Source organism: Microcaecilia unicolor, chromosome 1, assembly GCF_901765095.1.
Source record: "Microcaecilia unicolor chromosome 1, aMicUni1.1, whole genome shotgun sequence".
NCBI classification, from domain to species: Eukaryota; Metazoa; Chordata; class Amphibia; order Gymnophiona; family Siphonopidae; genus Microcaecilia; species Microcaecilia unicolor.
Window position 1 is genome coordinate 638,551,020 of NC_044031.1, and position 17,844 is coordinate 638,568,863.

General features: G+C 47.2%; 1 protein-coding gene across 1 annotated transcript in view; it reads left to right on the plus strand.

The window, feature by feature from the left end:
* The window catches only part of LOC115460513 (membrane-spanning 4-domains subfamily A member 8-like), a 112,047-nt gene that overhangs the window by 31,952 nt on the left and 62,251 nt on the right, over positions 1-17,844 (plus strand). The window contains exon 3 of the mRNA XM_030190284.1: positions 1,805-1,915. Within this exon, the coding sequence (XP_030046144.1) occupies positions 1,805-1,915 (111 nt within the window). The remainder of the gene's footprint in view (positions 1-1,804; positions 1,916-17,844) is intronic.

A 17,844-nucleotide genomic window follows, 5' to 3' on the forward strand; every position in this document is an offset into this window, starting at 1 on the left:
GGGGGGGGGGGGGGGGAGCCAGTGCATCCTAGATGAATTGAGCCCCTGGGCTAATCAGAGTCCAGGACAACAAGTTTTCAAAAGTATACTGCATCTCATTTTCTATCTCTGTTAGACTAAAGAAAAAACAGTCATTTCTCTGTAACAGTCTTAAACATTAACAAGCACCACCTGCTGGCCAAGCTAGAGAAATACACTTCAAGAAATAATACTGCTTAAAAGGTTAAAACTCTATGGGAATCATACTTTTTGCACATTCAAAAGTATGCACACATTTTCTCTTGGAAAAATTATGCACACAAATTTGTGTTTACATTTGTATGGTTAATGCATCAAAACACTAATGTAGGCAGATAAAACGATTATTACCCTATAGTGAGGCTTCTACTGCATTTTTGTTTTTTTGTTATTATCATTTTTATATGGTTGAGGTAATTTTGAGTTTTGTATTACTTCTCAATTTCAGTTAGACTAATTCTTCTCAAGCCTCTCCAAGAGGCACATCCATCCAGTAGGGTTTTTACAATTACCACAATAAATACGCATGAGAAATTTGCTGCAATGATTCTCTGATATATTCAAATTAATCTTATATATATTCTTTGTGGTAATCCTGAAATCTGACTGGCTAACCTGCTTATAATCGAACGAAAAAAAACGCCCAAGTACCGACCTAAATCGGGAGATGGACGTTTATCTCACAAAAACGAATAACGCGGTATAATCGAAAGCCGAACTTGGACGTTTTCAACTGCACTCCATTGCGGAAGCGTACAAAGTTGATGGGGGCGTGTCAGAGGCGTGGTGAAGGCGGGACTGGGGCATGGTTATCACCCGAACAGAGATGGGCGCCTTTCGCCGATAATGGAAAAAAGTATGCGTTTGTAGCTAGAATTTAGGGCACTTTTCCTGGACCCTGTTTTTTCACGAATAAGGCCCCAAAAGGTGCCCTAAATGACCAGATTACCCCCAGAGGGAATCGGGGATGACCTCCCCTGACTCCCCCAGTGGTCACTAACCCCCTCCCACCACAAAAAATGATGTTTCACAACTTTTTATTTTTACCCTCAAATGTCATACCCACCTCCCTGGCAGCAGTATGCAGGTCCCTGGAGCAGTTCTTAGGGGGTGCAGTGGACTTCAGGCAGGTGGACCCAGGCCCATCCCCCCCCACCCACCTGTTACAATTGTGCTGCTTAATGCTTAGTCGTCCAACCCCCCCAAACCCACTGTATCCACATGTAGGTGACCCCCTTCACCCCTTAGGGCTATAGTAATGGTGTAGACTTGTGAGCAGTGGGTTTTGAGGGGGATTTGGGGGGCTCAACACACAAGGGAAGGGTGCTATGCACCTGGGAGCTCTTTTACCTTTTTTTTTGTTTTTGTAAAAGTGCCCCCTAGGGTGCCCGGTTGGTGTCCTGGCATGTGAGGGGGACCAGTGCACTACGAATCCTGGCCCCTCCCATGAACAAATGCCTTGGATTTATTCGTTTTTGAGCTGGGCGCTTTCATTTTCCATTATCTCTGAAAAACAAAAACGCCCAGCTCACAAATTGTCGAATAAAACATGGACGTCTATTTTTTTTTTAAATACGGTTCGGTCTGCCCCTTCACGGACCCGTTCTCGGAGATAAACGCCCATGAAGATAGACGTTTTCATTCGATTATGCCCCTCCAAGTGTGCCTCCAGGAGGGGGTTGAGAAGCAGTCTATAATATCTAGCATAAATATGTTGGCTTGTTTTTCTGATATACCCTGGATAAATACTGACATGAATAAATGTGATATCCTGTCTCATTGGTAGGCCACCCAGATCCTGATAGGCCTCATCCAGATCTTCTTCGGGATCGTTCTGGCTGCTACGGCTAGGACCAATTTTCTGTTCAGCGGTGTACCTTTCTGGGGTGGATTATTTGTAAGTATCTGGAGCATTTTTTAACTATAGCACTCAATAGCATTAATCACAGAAAGAACAAAATCCATTACCAGTCATAGGAGTTTATTGGTTTATTGATCTGGCTGAACACAAGAAGTTATTTCATTGAACTGCTCTTTAATTCCCAGTTGCATATTAAAAAAAACTGCGTCTGTCTCTTTGACATGGAAGTAGGGTTTGCTGTCAGGTTCATGGGACACAAGAATGAAAAAGTCTTTTGGATTATCAGTCTGAATATGACTGAAATTTGGCAGCTTGACCCCTTGAAATAGTACTGTGATATTACTACCAGGGGTTGGAGCCACCATTTTGAACCCCAGACAGAGACAAGGCAGGAACATCCACAGATTGCTCCTGCCTCCCAGTCACCATCAAGGACCTCTGGTAAGAGACAGTGAGGTAAAGGGGGGATTGGGGAGGATGTTGCCATGAGTCTTAGGGGATGAGGGATTTGGGTGAGGATGTCATCAGAGGGGTGGAGGGCTTTTAATTGAAGCATCTGCTGTGGTAAGACCCAGGGCCACCGAGAGACTGAACAGGGCCCAGGGGCAGGGCCGCCCCTCCCCCCCGATCACGGAGCCCCCCCCCCCGATCACGGCCACTACCCCCCTGGATCGCGGCTGTCCCCCACAATTGTTGCTGCTGCCCACCCCAGATCGTTGCCGCAATTGAAATACCTTGTGGCTGGCGGGGATCCTGAGGCCCTGCCAGCTGAAGACGTCTTCCTCCAGCGCTGCACTTCTGCCGATTGCCTGCCCCTACAACTGCTTTTTCTCTCACAGCATGCTTGGAAAATCGAGCATGCGTGCCTGAGAGAAAAGCAGTCGCTCAGCTGGGCAGAAGAGAAGCGCTGGAGGTGTTCCTCTGGGTCCTCCCCAGTCTCCAAGGGAGGCCTGGCCGCGGCGCCGGAGTTTTCTCTCTCCTGCTCCTGTCGGGATGCGATCACTCGGTCCTGTCAGAAGCAGAGAGAGACCCTGGCGCCGGGGAATTTTGCCCCCCCCCCCTTTCGGCGGCCCTGGTAAGGCCATCCCCAGTAGAGTGATACACTTACCGCCTCCTCTTCAAGAAGTGGTAAGTGTATTGATGCCACTGTTCCCTCTAATCTGAGCAGCAGTTCTCCATCTACAGTCCTGCTAGTGGGAGGTGCTGTTTTCACTAACATATTTTCAGTAGTGAGAGACAGGCAAGCTCTGCAGGACTCCAGGGAACCTGCTTGTCCTTGGCAATTGAAAACACAAATTGAAGTGCCACCCCCTACTGGCAGCAATGTAATTGGAGGACTCACGCTCGGTTGAGGTAACCCACCCATTCTCCACCTGTTTTCTGCCCCTTCTATGGCAAGCAGCACCACAGTGCACAGCGTCACAGCCAAGAAATAACTGTTATCAATGTCATGCACTAATTCATACTGCTTACTACGCTAAAGACCCCTCGCTTCCTGTACAAACATAAATATATTTCCTATTAAACAAAACCTACTCTAATCTATTCTAATCTAATTCATGTCTTATATACTGCTCTATCCCAACAGGAGGTTCCAGGCAGTTTACATGAAAAGAAACTCAAAAAATGAGCAATTTACATAATTAATAATAAAAAATAAAATTTTAACCATCATAATTATCAAATAAAAAGTTTTCAGCCTGTTACATAAATGCATATAATTTTAAACTGTTTGAACTGTACCCAGTAAATTATTACAAATAACAACTGCTTGAAAAGAAAACATAGAGCCTAGTTGACTCTTGAATCGAAGATTTTTAAACGCAGGATATTTCAATAACAAACTGTCACGAACAAAATAACTTAGGGCTTAGGTCACAGCAGCCATTTTTTCAGGGAAGCCACAAGGGGCAGGAATGAGTGGACTTCGCTCCGGCCCCAGCAACCCCCACAGACCTCCAGGGACATCAGATAGGCCCAGGGAGGCCTACCTAGATGATGACTACCTAGATGATGAGAGTAGGTAGGGGGATGGTGGTGGGCTGAGAGAGGAGGAGGGAAGGATGGGGCTTTGTCAGTGGTCCAGGAGGGGCATCGGAGAGGTTATATAAAAAAGTGTTATGCAGCTGTCCACTGATATTTAGTGCCGGCATGTACATAGCTAACTGGCCTAATTTAGGACAGCTTTTGAGCTGTTCTAAATTAGGCCACTTAGTTATGCAGGTGCCAGCACCAGCACCAGCACCTGCAACTGCATATCCCCAGGCTCCTCCCTAACGGCGCCCCCTGTACTGCCCCTGACTTGCCCCCTTTTTTTGTGGCGGCCAGAGGCAATATTCAGCAGCACTGCCTACTTTAGTGCCATTGAATATTGAAGTTAGGGGGTAACGAGCAATTTAAGTGGGCAAGAACCTCTGCTGCCCACTTAAATTGCTTTGAATATTGGTCAGTGAATATCTAGGTCTTGCCTGGCCACCAGAAGTTAGTCAGGTGTGGCCAATATTCAGAACCAGGATCTAGATAAATAGCTGGGAAATTAGGACACCTGTTTCTGACTTCCTACTTGCCTGGATAGTTATTTGGTCACTGGCATTGAATATCATTGATTTCCTGGATAATTTCCAGATCTGCCTGACTCCGCCCTGGCATTAACCCAATAGTGCTACAGTGGATTCTGCAGATTTTCAACAGCACTGAATATCAGTCCTTTAATTTTCAAGTTTGTTTATTAATTTTCACATAAGGGAACATTGAATACATTGACTCTTATACATCAATGATCCTGTGAATACCAAGATCTACAGACATAACAACACTAAGTCTGGGAATATTACGTACATCACTTTACTACCATACATCTACTTCTTGTGGTATCCCATAGATCCTTATAGTCTTAGTGTTGCTAAACTTATGTCTTTCCTAAGCATATCTATTTAAGAACTTCGCCCCCTATTCTCCCCCTTCCCCCCCACCACCCCTTCCCTTCTCCACCCCTCCTTATGATAATGACCATTCTGCACTCATATGGTAATGTCCACTCAGCTGATCACATATTCAAGATCCGTCCTCTACCCCCGGTGGGTATGGTCTGCCAAAATGAGGTCCTTTTCTGTGACTCTCCGGTCCCCCTTATAGTCCGCCATTCTCCTTTCGAATTTCATATATTCCATCATCGAGCCGCGCCACTGTTGTAGGGTGGGAGCTTTTGTTATAATCCACTCAGTGAGGATTAGTTTTTTAGCAGTCATTATGGCCCTGTGGGTGAAACTCTTAAAACCTGTTGGGGCTGGGCGCACCAACATTGGCCGCCCAAACAGCATCTGGGGCCCCTTCTTCCATGTTGCACCCCACATCCGTGATGTCGACTGGGTAAGCAGGTTCCAAAATCTTTGGATGTTAGGGCACGCCCAAAACATGTGACCTAGTGTTGCTCCTTGCGCCCCACACTTAGGGCATGCTCCATCTGTGGAAATCCCCATGTGGAATGCCCTCTTCGGTGGTATGTAGGTCTTCAGTGCAAATTTATATTCCATTTCACTGTATAAGATCATCTTGGAGGATTTATGGATTGAGAGGATATATTCCTGCATTGTCTGTGGTGACAAATTTGTTCCCAAGTCCACGTTTGCTCCCCCTCTGACAGTTTTGGTAGGCCCGCCTACTCTAAGAATTTTGTTATCTGCGCCTCGTCCAGTTCTCTAGAGGGGCTGTATAGGGTGGAAAAGAATTTAGTAAGAATTTCTACTATCTCTTCGCTCTTATTGTGTATGTTCCCAGCCGCATCTCTGAGCGCCACTATCGGTTTACCAGGCCCCCATGCCTTGACTAAATTGGCTAGCATCGCTCCCGATCTATTTCCAAATCTACGAAATTTGTGCTTCTGAAGAGCTAGGAATCTCTGGCCTCATTCATGCAGTAAGGCATTGAGCGTCACCTGTATGGCTCTTAGCTGCTCTCTAGTCTGATGTCGGATGTTTGATATGCTTAGATTTGGCTTTCCTTAAGCTTTGTTCTAATCTTTCTATTGCTATGGTTTGTTTTTAGCATGGGTAAAAGCAATGATCTTTCCTCTTAGAACTGCCTTGGCTGCGCTCCATAACAGATCGGGCTGGTCTGCATGTTCTTTATTATTATGAAGTTATTCCTCCCACTTCTGCCTGAGAAATTCTTGGAATTCGCTATTCTGAGAAAGGTAGCCCGGGAACCGCCAGCTTCGAGCCTGCTGATAGTATGTGGGTACTTCTACATCAATCCACACCATGGAGTGGTCCGAAATCTCTTCTGGGCCTATCTCAGAGGCTAGCACCCATGAAAACGCTGGATGGGCCATTAAGATGTAATCTAACCTAGAAAGCATGCCATGCGCCCTGGAGAGGGTGAAGTCGCGCTCCCCCAGATGCAAACAGCGCCACGTGTCTACTAGGTTAAGGGGACGCTGGAAAAATGAGAGATCATGTGCCCTATGCCCCCCTCTTGAGGCCCCCCTCGGGTTTGAGCAGTCAATATTGGGGTCTGCAACCAGGTTAAAGTCCCCCATCACTAGAAGCTGCGCGGATTTAAATGGGAGGCACAGCTGTACCAGGCTCGGGTAGAACGTTGCATCATATACATTAGGGCCATATACTCCCAGTATTAAGAAATCCCTTTGTTTAACCCATAGCCATACTAGGATAAAGCGTCCATTAGGGTCTGCTCTCACTAGCTCTGATTTTGCGGCTATCCCCTTTCGGATCAGCACTGCCACCCCACCCCTGCAATCTCCGGAGGATGCCGCATGAACCTCACCCACCCACTGACTCTTCAGTTTGTCATGTTCTTCTGCGGTTAGCCTGGTCTCCTGGAGACATCCTATATCAACATTAAGCCTCTTAAGACTCGCTAGGATTTTTGCCCGCTTTATCGGGGTTGTTATACCTCCCACATTCCAGGAGGCAAAGCGTGTAGTCTTAATGCTTTTTTTTTATACTGTGGGTGTCTATCTGCTGTGGTATATTCCATCTGCGCTTCCCCAGGTGCCCAGCCTCACCTGAGGTTCTGTATGCGGCTCTGCTCTTCCAGGACCCTCCCGCCTTGGTATTGGACTTCTTTGCAAGATTGTGGATTGTGGTCATTACTAATGGTCGTCTCTCCCAAATGTTTCTCTGTCCTACCTGCTGCCCTCCCTTTGCCCCAACCCCCTCCCCTGTCCCTTACCCTGTGCCTCCAATCTATCCCCCCGACCTACCGGGTAAGAAAGATAGTGGGATCAATGATGTGAGGCTTCCCCCTCCCCCGCCATATGTGGAAGTTATTTAATTTTACTTGGTACCTCCAATTTGATGTGCCTGCCCCAGTGCTTTACTCTGTAGCAGCGCGGGTCTCTCAGGCCTCTCGTTCCTTTAGAAGCTGACCTTGCACTTATTTATTTAGTGTCTCTGCCAGCCATTCTTGCGCTTCTTTTGGAGTCGCGAATGTATACCACTTGCTCTGATGATTTACTGTCAGCGTGGCAGGATAAATTAGCATGAATTTTTTATTCGCTTCCACTAGCGCTTGGCATACTCGTCCATAGGCTCTTCGCCGTTCTTGTAGAGCAATGGAATAATCTTGGAAGATTTTGACTGGTGAGCCTTCAAAAGTCAGTGTATCTTGCTTCAGTCGCGCTCCTCTAAGGATTTCCACCTTGTGTATAAAGTTATGAATTTTGATCATATTTATTTATTTATTTTATTGCATTTGTATCCCACATTTTCCCACCTATTTGCGGGCTCAGTGTGGCTTACAGTACATTGTAATGATGGAAGTACAATTTGTTACAACACAATTATGGTTACATTTGGAGGAGTTAAGTTAGAACAAGGTCCAGGTATCGTTAAGGGGAGTAAAACAATGGAGAAAGACGATTGAACACTAGAAGAACAACGGATACTGGTAGGGCAACAGAACATTAGCAGGAGAACTTTCGGGCTTAATGTTTTTTACCTGTAAAATTTAGGTTTAAGTTTGTTGAAGTTACGGGGGATAGTAGTACCGAGGAGGATGTATTGCTGCATTGTTTACAGTGTTTGTGGACTTCATGTGTTTTGATCTTTTCGATAGACTTTTTCAAAGAGATAAGTCTTAAATAGTTTACGGAAGTCGGTTAATTCATAGTTCGTTTTCAGATTTCGTGGTAATTTATTCCAGAATTGCGTGCTCATATAAGAGAAGGTTGGTGCGTGCAGCATTTTGTATTTTATGCCTTTGCAATTAGGGAAGTGGAGGTTGAGGAAAGTTCGGGATGATCTTTTAGCGTTTCTGGGTGGTAGGTCTATTAAGTCAGACATGTAGGCTGGGGCTTCACCATGGATAATTTTGTTGACTAGTGTGCATACTTTAAAAGTAATGCGTTCCTTGAGTGGCAGCCAGTGTAACTTCTCTCGTAGGGGTTTCGCACTTTCGTATTTTGGTTTCCCAAAGATGAGTCTGGCTGCTGTGTTCTGGGCTGTTTGAAGTTTCCTCAGTGTTTGTTCTTTACAACCTGCATATAGTGAGTTGCAATAGTCCAGATGGCTGAGTACGAGTGATTGCACTAGGCTGCGGAAGACGGATCTTGGGAAGAATGGTCTTATTCTTTTCAATTTCCACATGCAGTAGAACATCTTTTTGGTTGTGTTGTTTGCGTGAGTTTCAAGTGTTAGGTGGCAGTCAATGGTGACTCCAAGGATTTTTAAGGTTTTTGAAATTGGTAGATTTAGTTTTGGTGTGTTTATTGCTGTAAATTCTTTCGTGTTGTATTGGGAGGTAAGTATCAGGCATTGAGTTTTTTCTGCATTCAGTTTCAATCGAAATGCATCTGCCCAGGTGTTCATGATGTGTAAGCTTTGGTTTGTTTGTTTTTTTTTTGTTACATTTGTACCCCGCGCTTTCCCACTCATGGCAGGCTCAATGCGGTGGGTGATGGAGGGTTAAGTGACTTGCCCAGAGTCACAAGGAGCTGCCTGTGCTGGGAATCGAACTCAGTTCCCCAGGACCAAAGTCCACCACCCTAACCACTAGGCCACTCCTCCACTCTTGATTTCGTTAAAGATTTCTTTGATGTCGTGTTTGAATGGGATGTATATTGTTACATCGCCGGCGTATATGTATGGGTTAAGGTTATGTTTTGATAGAAGTTTTGCCAAGGGTATCATCATTAGGTTGAAAATAGTTGGTGATAGGGGTGATCCTTGTGGTACTCCACATTCTGGTGTCCATTCTGCTGACATAGTTGAGTGCGATGTCACTTGGTATGAGCGCAAGATTAGGAACCCCTTGAACCAGTTTAGGACATTGCCTCCGATGCCGAAATATTCAAGTATGTGTAGTAGGATTTCGTGGTCGACCATATCAAAGACACTTGACATGTCGAATTGTAGGAGGAGTATATTGTTACCGGTTGCAATCATTTGTTTAAATTTAGTCATTAGGGTAATTAATACTGTTTCTGTGCTGTGATTCGATCGGAATCCTGATTGGGAATCATGCAGTATTGAGAACTTGTTTAGGTAATTTGTAAGTTGTTTTGTTACCATCCCTTCAGTTATTTTGGTTATTAGTGGTATGGATGCTACTGGTCTATAGTTAGTTATTTCGCTTGCATTTTTCTTTGTGTCTTTGGGTATTGGGGTAAGTAGAATTTTTCCTTTTTCTTTTGGGAAGAGTCCGTTTTGTAGCATGGAGTTTACATGGTTCGTTAGGTCTGTTATGAATTATTGAGGAGCTGATTTCATGAGGTTGTTTGGGCATGTATCTAGTTTGCAGTAAGATTTGGCGAATCTTACTTGGCCGTACCTTGCGAAGGATGTTAAAAAAATGGAAGCGATGCAAAGAAAAGCTACGAGGATGGTATGGGAGTTGCGTTCCAAGACATATGAAGAGAGACTTGCTGACCTGAACATGTATATACTCTGGAGGAAAGGAGGAACAGGGGTGATATGATACAGACGTTCAAATATTTGAAAGGTATTAATCCGCAAATGAATCTTTTCCGGAGATGGGAAGGCGGTAGAACGAGAGGACATGAAATGAGATTGAAGGGGGGCAGACTCAGGAAAGATGTCAGGAAGTATTTCTTCACGGAGAGGGTGGTGAACGCTTGGAATGCCCTCCCATGGGAGGTGGTGGAGATGAAAACGGTAACGGAATTCAAATATGCGTGGGATAGGCATAAAGGAATCCTGTGCAGAAGGAATGGATCCACAGAAGCTTAGCTGAAATTGGGTGGCGGGGTGAAGAGGGGTTGGTGGTTGAGAGGCTAGGATAGGGGAGGGCAGACTTATACGGGGTCTGTGCTGGAGCCGGTGATGGGAGGCGGGACTGGTGGTTGGAAGGCGGGAAATACTGCTGAACAGACTTATACGGTCTGTGCCCTGAAAAAGACAGGTACAAATCAAGGTAAGGTATACACATATGAGTTTATCGTGGGCAGACTAGATGGACCGTGCTGGTCTTTTTCTGCCGTCATCTACTATGTTACTATGTTTTTTGAGTGTTTCAGAGATGAGGTCTTCTGATAGTAATTCGAATTCGGTCCAGGTTCTGTCTGCTGGGTATATTCCGTCTTTTGGGTCTAGACAATCTAGGAGTGTGGCGTATTCAATAGGGCTGGCGGGTATTTTTTGTCGTAGTTGTATAATTTTCTCTTTGACGTATTTCGCAAGGTTGTCAACACTTGGTATGTCTTGTGGTGTGGTGTCTAGCAGTTTATTCACAAGGTAGAAGAGTTTGTGTGTGTCTTTGTAGTTTGGTCCAATCATTGTTTTGTAATGTAGTCTTTTGGTCTGTTTTATGGTGTATTTGTATTTCCTCCGAAGTAGTTTCCAGGCATTTAGTGTTTGTTCATCTTTCTTTTTGTTCCATGCGCGTTCTAGTTTGTAATTGTGGGTCTACACCTCTTCCCTGGGCTCGCTGATCTCATCTCATGGTTTTCAGTATCATCTTTATGCTGATGACACCCAGCTATACCTCTCCACACCTGACATCACCACGGAGACCCAGGCCAAGGTATCGGCCTGTTTATCCGACATTGCGGCATGGATGTCCAACCGCCACCTGAAGCTGAACATGTCCAAGACCGAGCTCCTCGTCTTTCCTCCTAAACCCACCTCTCCTCCTCCTCCACTCTCTATCTCAGTTGATAACACCCTCATCCTCCCCGTCCCATCTGCCCGCAACCTCGGAGTCATCTTCGACTCCTCCCTCTCCTTCGCTGTGCATATCCAACAGACTGCCAAGACCTGTCGCTTCTTCCTCTTCAACGTCAGCAAAATTCACCCTTTCCTCTCTGAGCACACCACCAGAACTCTCGTCCACGCTCTCATTACCTCTCGCCTTGATTACTGCAACTTACTCCTCACCGGCCTCCCACTCAGCCATCTATCCCCCCTTCAATCCATTCAGAACGCTGCTGCACGTCTTATATTCCGCCAGAACCGATATACTCATATCACCCCTCTCCTCAAATCACTTCATTGGCTTCCGATCAGATATCACATACAATTCAAGCTCCTCCTCCTTACCTACAAATGCACTCAGTCTGCGGCTCCTCACTACCTCTCCACCCTCATCTCCCCCTATGTTCCCGCCCGTAACCTCTGCTCACAGGACAAAGCCCTTCTCTCAGTACCCTTCTCCACCACTGCCAACTCCAAGCTCCGCTCATTCTGCCTTGCCTCACCCTATGCCTGGAACAATCTTCCTTTACCCATACACCTTGCCCCCTCCCTACCCATCTTCAAATCTCTGTTTAACACTCACCTCTTCAATGCTGCCTTCGGCGCCTAACCGCTTGAGAAATATAGAATGCCCCAATCTATCCACCCTATCAGATTAACTCGTCCTCTAGATTGTACATTTGTCTTTAGATTGTTCTCTTGTCTTTTAGATTGTAAGCTCTTTCAGCAGGGACTGTCCTTCTATGTTTAAATTGTACAGCGCTGCGTAACCCTAGTAGCGCTTTAGAAATGTTAGTTAGTAGTAGTAGTAGTACAGCCTCTGTCAGTTGCTGGAGCTGCGGCGGGGAGAACATCATTGCTGACGCTTCAGGCGGAGGGCTCGCCGCCATTTTGAGTTCCGCCGCGCGGGGCTTTTCCGCTTCTTTCTTTGCAGATTTTGGTGGCATTTTCGGGTCTAAGCGAGTAGCAAAGTGGTCCATGTACTCGCGCATCCCTCTCGCCCAGGATTTGATGGAGGAGGTCGAGTCAGCGATCTTTTAGTGGCGGATGGGAGGGTTCGGCCTAAGAGGGAAGCTTTTTCACCTCTGCTCCCTTCAGCACATCACGTGATCTCTCATATCAGTCCTTTTAAAAATAGGGAAGACGTGTTATTTTAGCTTCCCTGGCAATGAGCTCCCTAGCCCGAAAGGCTGGCATCTGTTAAGACCAGGCACCAAGAAGGAAGCGCGAGCGGCATTCCCTGTCGCAGCATCCTGTCGGACAGCCACCAATCCATACTGTGCCGGGCCGCAGGGAGCCACGTTAGTCTGCATTGGTATTCCTGGGAGACCGGAGACCATTGTTGGAGCAGAGCAATATGCAGTGGCCTCATATGATCTCTCACCCAGGGAACCACCTCCATGGTGGCCATCATTGACCCCAGTAGCTGAACAAAGTCCCAAGCTCGAGGGCGAGGCATCCGCAGGAGCAGACGGACCTGTTTCTGAAGCCTGCATCGCCTGTGGTCGGGGAGAAAGACAAACCCGAGGCCGTGTTGAACCGGACCCCGAAATACTCGAGAGACTGAGAGGGGGTCAGGTGACGTTTGGGTATATTGACCACCTAGCCCAGAGTCTGCAGGACTGTAACCACTCTGGCTGTGGCAAGACGGCTTTCGTCTGCCGAATCCGCTCTGATGAGCTAGTTGTCAAGATAAGGGTGAACTCTGATACCCTCTCGCCTGAGAAAGGCAGCTACCACCACCAATACCTTGGAAAAGGTACGGGGAGCTGTGGCTAGACCGAAAGGCAAGGCCCGAAACTGGAAATGTTGGCCCAACACAGCAAACCGGAGAAACCGCTGATGTGGAGGCCAAATAGGAATGTGTAAATACGCTTCTATTAGGTCCAGAGACATGAGAAACTCTCCTGGCTGTACCGCCACAATGATAGAGTGCAGGGTTTCCATGCGAAAGTGACACACTCTTAGGGCCTCATTGACTCTTCGTAAGTTGAGGATCGGTCTGAAAGACCTGCCTTTTTGAGGCACCACAAAATAAAAGGAGTAGCGACCACAGCCGCGTTCGGCAGGAGGCACCAGGGTCACTGCTCCTAGATGCAGCAAGACTTGCAAGGTCTCCTCTACCTCCGCCCGTTTGACTGCAGTGCCGCATCAGGGCTCTAAAAAAGCATCTCTCACTGGGGCACCAAATTCCAATCGGTAACCTTCTCTGATCAGGTCCAGGACCCACTGATCCTACTACTACTACTTATTACTTATAATTTCTATAGTGCTACTACTACTACTACTATTTAGCATTTCTATAGCGCTACAAGGCATACGCAGCGCTGTACAAACATAGAAGAAAGACAGTCCCTGCTCAAAGAGCTTACAATCTAATAGACAAAAAATAAATAAAGTAAGCAAATCAAATCAATTAATGTGAACGGGAAGGAAGAGAGGAGGGTAGGTGGAGGCGAGTGGTTACAAGTGGTTACGAGTCAAAAGCAATGTTAAAGAGGTGGGTTTTCAGTCTAGATTTAAAGGTGGCCAAGGATGGGGCAAGACGTAGGGGCTCAGGAAGTTTATTCCAGGCGTAGGGTGCAGCGAGACAGAAGGCGCGAAGTCTGGAGTTGGCAGTAGTGGAGAAGGGAACAGATAAGAAGGATTTATCCATGGAGCGGAGTGCACGGGAAGGGGTGTAGGGAAGGACGAGTGTGGAGAGATACTGGGGAGCAGCAGAGTGAGTACATTTATAGGTTAGTAGAAGAAGTTTGAACAGGATGCGAAAACGGATAGGGAGCCAGTGAAGGGTCTTGAGGAGAGGGGTAGTATGAGTAAAGCGACCCTGGCGGAAGATGAGACGGGCAGCAGAGTTTTGAACTGACTGGAGAGGGGAGATGTACGCAGCGCTGTACACTTGAATATGAAGAGACAGTCCCTGCTCGACAGAGCTTACAATCTAATTAGGACAGATAAACAGGACAAACAAGAGATAAGGGAATATTAAAGTCAGGATGATAAAATAAGAGTTCTGAACAAGTGAACAAGAGTTAGGAGTTAAAAGCTGCATCAAAAAGGTGGGCTTTTAGCTTAGATTTGAAGACGGCCAGAGATGGAGCTTGACAGACCGGCTCAGGAAGTCTATTCCAGGCATAAGGTGCAGCAAGATAAAAGGAACGGAGTCTGGAGTTAGCAGTGGAGGAGAAGGGTGCAGATAAGAGATTTACCCAGTGAACGGAGTTCCCGGGGAGGAATGTAGGGAGAGATGAGAGTGGAGAGGTACTGAGGAGCTGCAGAGTGAATGCACTTATAGGTCAATAAGAGGAGTTTGAACTGTATGCGGAAATGGATAGGAAGCCAGTGAAGTGACTTGAGGAGAGGGCTAATATGAGCATAATGACACTTGCGGAATATTAGTGTTGCAGCAGAATTTTGAACAGATTGAAGAGGAGAGAGAGATGGCTAAGTGGGAGACCTGTGAGAAGCAAGTTGCAATAGTCTAAGCGAGAGGTGATAAGAGCGTGGATGAGGGTTCTGGTAGTGTGCTCAGAAAGGAAAGGGTGAATTTTGCTGATACGATAGAGAAAGAAATGACAGGTTTTAGCAGTCTGTTGAATATGTGCAGAGAAGGAGAGGGAGGAGTCGAAGATGACCCCAAGGTTATGAGCTGATGAGACAGGAAGGATGAGAGTGTTATCCACAGAAACAGAGAATGGGGGAGGAGGAGAGGTTGGTTTAGGGGGAAAGATAAGAAGCTCAGTCTTGGTCATGTTTAGTTTCAGATGGTGCTGAGACATCCAGGCAGCAATGTCAGACAGGCAGGCTGATACTTTGGCCTGGATTTCGGCTGAGATTTCTGGTGTGGAGAGGTAGATCTGGGAGTCATCAGCGTAAAGATGATACTGAAAACCATGGGATGAGATCAGAGTACCAAGGGAAGAAGTATAGATGGAGAAAAGAAGAGGTCCAAGGACAGATCCCTGAGGTACACCAACTGACAGTGGGGTAGAAATAGAAGAGGATCCACTAGAGTATACACTAAAAGTACGCTGGGAGAGATAAGAAGAAAACCAGGAAAGAACAGAGCCCTGAAATCCAAGTGAGGACAGCGTATCCGAAGTAATCTTGGTCCAATCCTCGAGAAAGAGGGAAAGATGTCCTCCTACTGCAGGACTCGAGGAGTGGACTGGCATCCCATCATTGTGGAGGACGCCCCTGAACTCCTGGCTGTAGCCTGGCCACTGCGGAACGTTTGTCCGAGCGAAAGGAGTTCCTCTGCTGAAAACGGGCACGTTAAGAAAACCCAGCAGAGCACCCCGGGCGATACCTGCAAGCTTCACGGAAGCGAGGTCTGGAAGAGGGGGGGAAACACAGGACCCTTGGAAGAAGGCCTCAGCCTATCCTCAAGTAACTGCTGGGGCTTAGAGTCCCCTAGGTCTTTAACAATCTTCTCCAATTCCTCTCCAAATAATAGAAGGCCCCAAAAGGGTAACCTCACCAACCTTTGCTTAGAGGCCATGTCAGCCGCCCAATGTCACAGCCAAAGAAGGCGGCGGGCAGAAATCGCCACAGACATCTGCTTAGCCAAAGCTATGACCAGATCATAAAGGGCATCAGCCAAAAATGACAGGGCCGACTCCATCCGCAGGGCAACCTCAGAGAGGGATCCCGCACCATCTGCGGGCTGATCCACCGCCTGTTGTAACCAGGAAAGGCAAGCCCGGGCTGCATAGGAACTGCAAATAGTCGCCCTTAAGGCAAGGCCCGATATTTCAAAGGACTGCTTCAGCGTGGATTCTAGCCGCCGGTCCTGCATGTCTTTCAAAGCGACCCCTCCCTCTACTGGGAGAGTGGTCTTTTTAGTCACAGCCGTGACCAACGCATCCACTTTAGTCATCCCAAAAAGGGCCAAGTGATCCTCACTCAGAGGGTAAAGCTGACCCATAGCCCTGGCCACTTTCAAAGGCCCATCGGGGTCAGACCATTGAGCTGAAATAAGCTTCTGGATGGAGTCATGCACATGAAAAGCCCGAGCAGGCTTCTTAGTACTAGCCATCCTAGGATTAACAGAGAAGGCATCACCCTCGGCAGGATCATCAATAGAGAGGGCCTGCAAGGCATCAGAAATGAGAGCTGGCAGCCCGTCGCGGTGGAAAATCCGAACCGCATTGGGATCATCCAAGTCCAGTGGCAAACAGAACCCTCATTTGGATCATCCGTCCATGAGGGCCTGCCAGATCCCTCAGACTCCCCACAGCCTGACCACGGGGGGGGGGGGGGGGGGGGGGGGGAAGGGAGATGCGCCACTCTCAGAGGGGGAATTTACCTGTCTATATTTAGCATCCTTCCAACGCTCGGGGGAAAGAACTAACATCTGCAGCCATCCCTGGGCCATCAAAACCTGGAGGGAATCCAGAATGCAACGCAGTGTCAGACACCTGTGGCAGAGCTCTTTTTAACATGAAGGCCTTATGCATCAGTAGCACAAACTCAGGGGAGAAAAACTCACCCTGGCCCTCCGCCCCCGAATTAGGAGAAACGGAGGCTGGAGCTCCTCTAGCAGCCTCGAAACGAGGCGTCCCCCTGCACTCAGACTCCTCCGCAACCGCCAGGGTTGAGTCCTGCGGTGCTTCCAAATTGGCGCCATCTGCCAGCTCCATCGAGCGGGAAGAATCACCACTCGCCATGCTCGTACTAGCACGAGCGTCTAAGGAGCATGTACTGCAAGGCCCCACTGCTGACCTGCGTTTACCACAGCGGGAGTAGCACTTAACTCCTTCAGCAGCCATCGCCCGACTGGATGGAAATATAGAAATAAAATGGCGGCTTCGCACCAAAACTTACCCCGCACAGAACGCTTTCTGCGGGAACCTCCCCGGAGGAGCTGGGCACCACTCTCACCTCAGAAGACCGAGTCAACGAGCTCCGGTCAAGCTGCACTGAACCAGAATCTCTGGAGAAAGCCTCAGAAAACGCTACACTGTGAAAGCGAGCCTCTCTCTTTTTTTTTTTTTAATACTGTGAGGAAAGTTGGAGGCAGGCAGCCACAGAGGAACTCCGGGAAGAGGGGAAATGGGGTAAGGCAGGGACAGGGAAAACCAAGAATGCCTTTAAAGTGGGCACCACCAGCCACAACACCCCCGCTCTACTGGCAAAGCACAGGAGCCACCCCAGGCAGAAATCCGGGAGCTGATCAAGCGATGTCCACACCTGCTGGGAGATAGAGAAATACTGAAGGCAGAAGGGGCTAGCCGTCCAAGGGTCACTGTGGTTTTTCAGTGTTCTCTATCTCCACCTGCTGGTAGGCGGATACAACCTATCAGTTAATGGATTCATCTGCTGCTGATGACAAGGAATAGGAGTTTTATTTGATTTTCAATTTAAACATACATGCGTAATACAAACAAAAAGGTTTATAGACATTCATAAGTTTGTACAAAATAAAAGGAAACATATAACCTATGTAACTTGGTAAAAAAGGAACAAAGAACATAAGAGTAGCCATACTGGGTCAGACCAATGGTCCATCTAGCCCAGTATCCTGTTTCCAACAGTGGCCAAGCCAGGTCACAAGTACCTGATAGAAACCCAAATTGTGGCAACATTCCATGATAACAATCCCAGGGCAAGCAGTTGCTTCCCCATGTCTCGTTCAATAGCAGACTATGGACTTTTCCTCCAGGAACTTGTCCAAACCATTTTTAAACCCAGATACACTAAACGCTGTTACTGAATCCTCCGGCAAAGAGTTCCGTAGCTTAACTATTCATTGAGTGAAAAAATATTTCCTCCTATTTGTTTTAAAAGTAT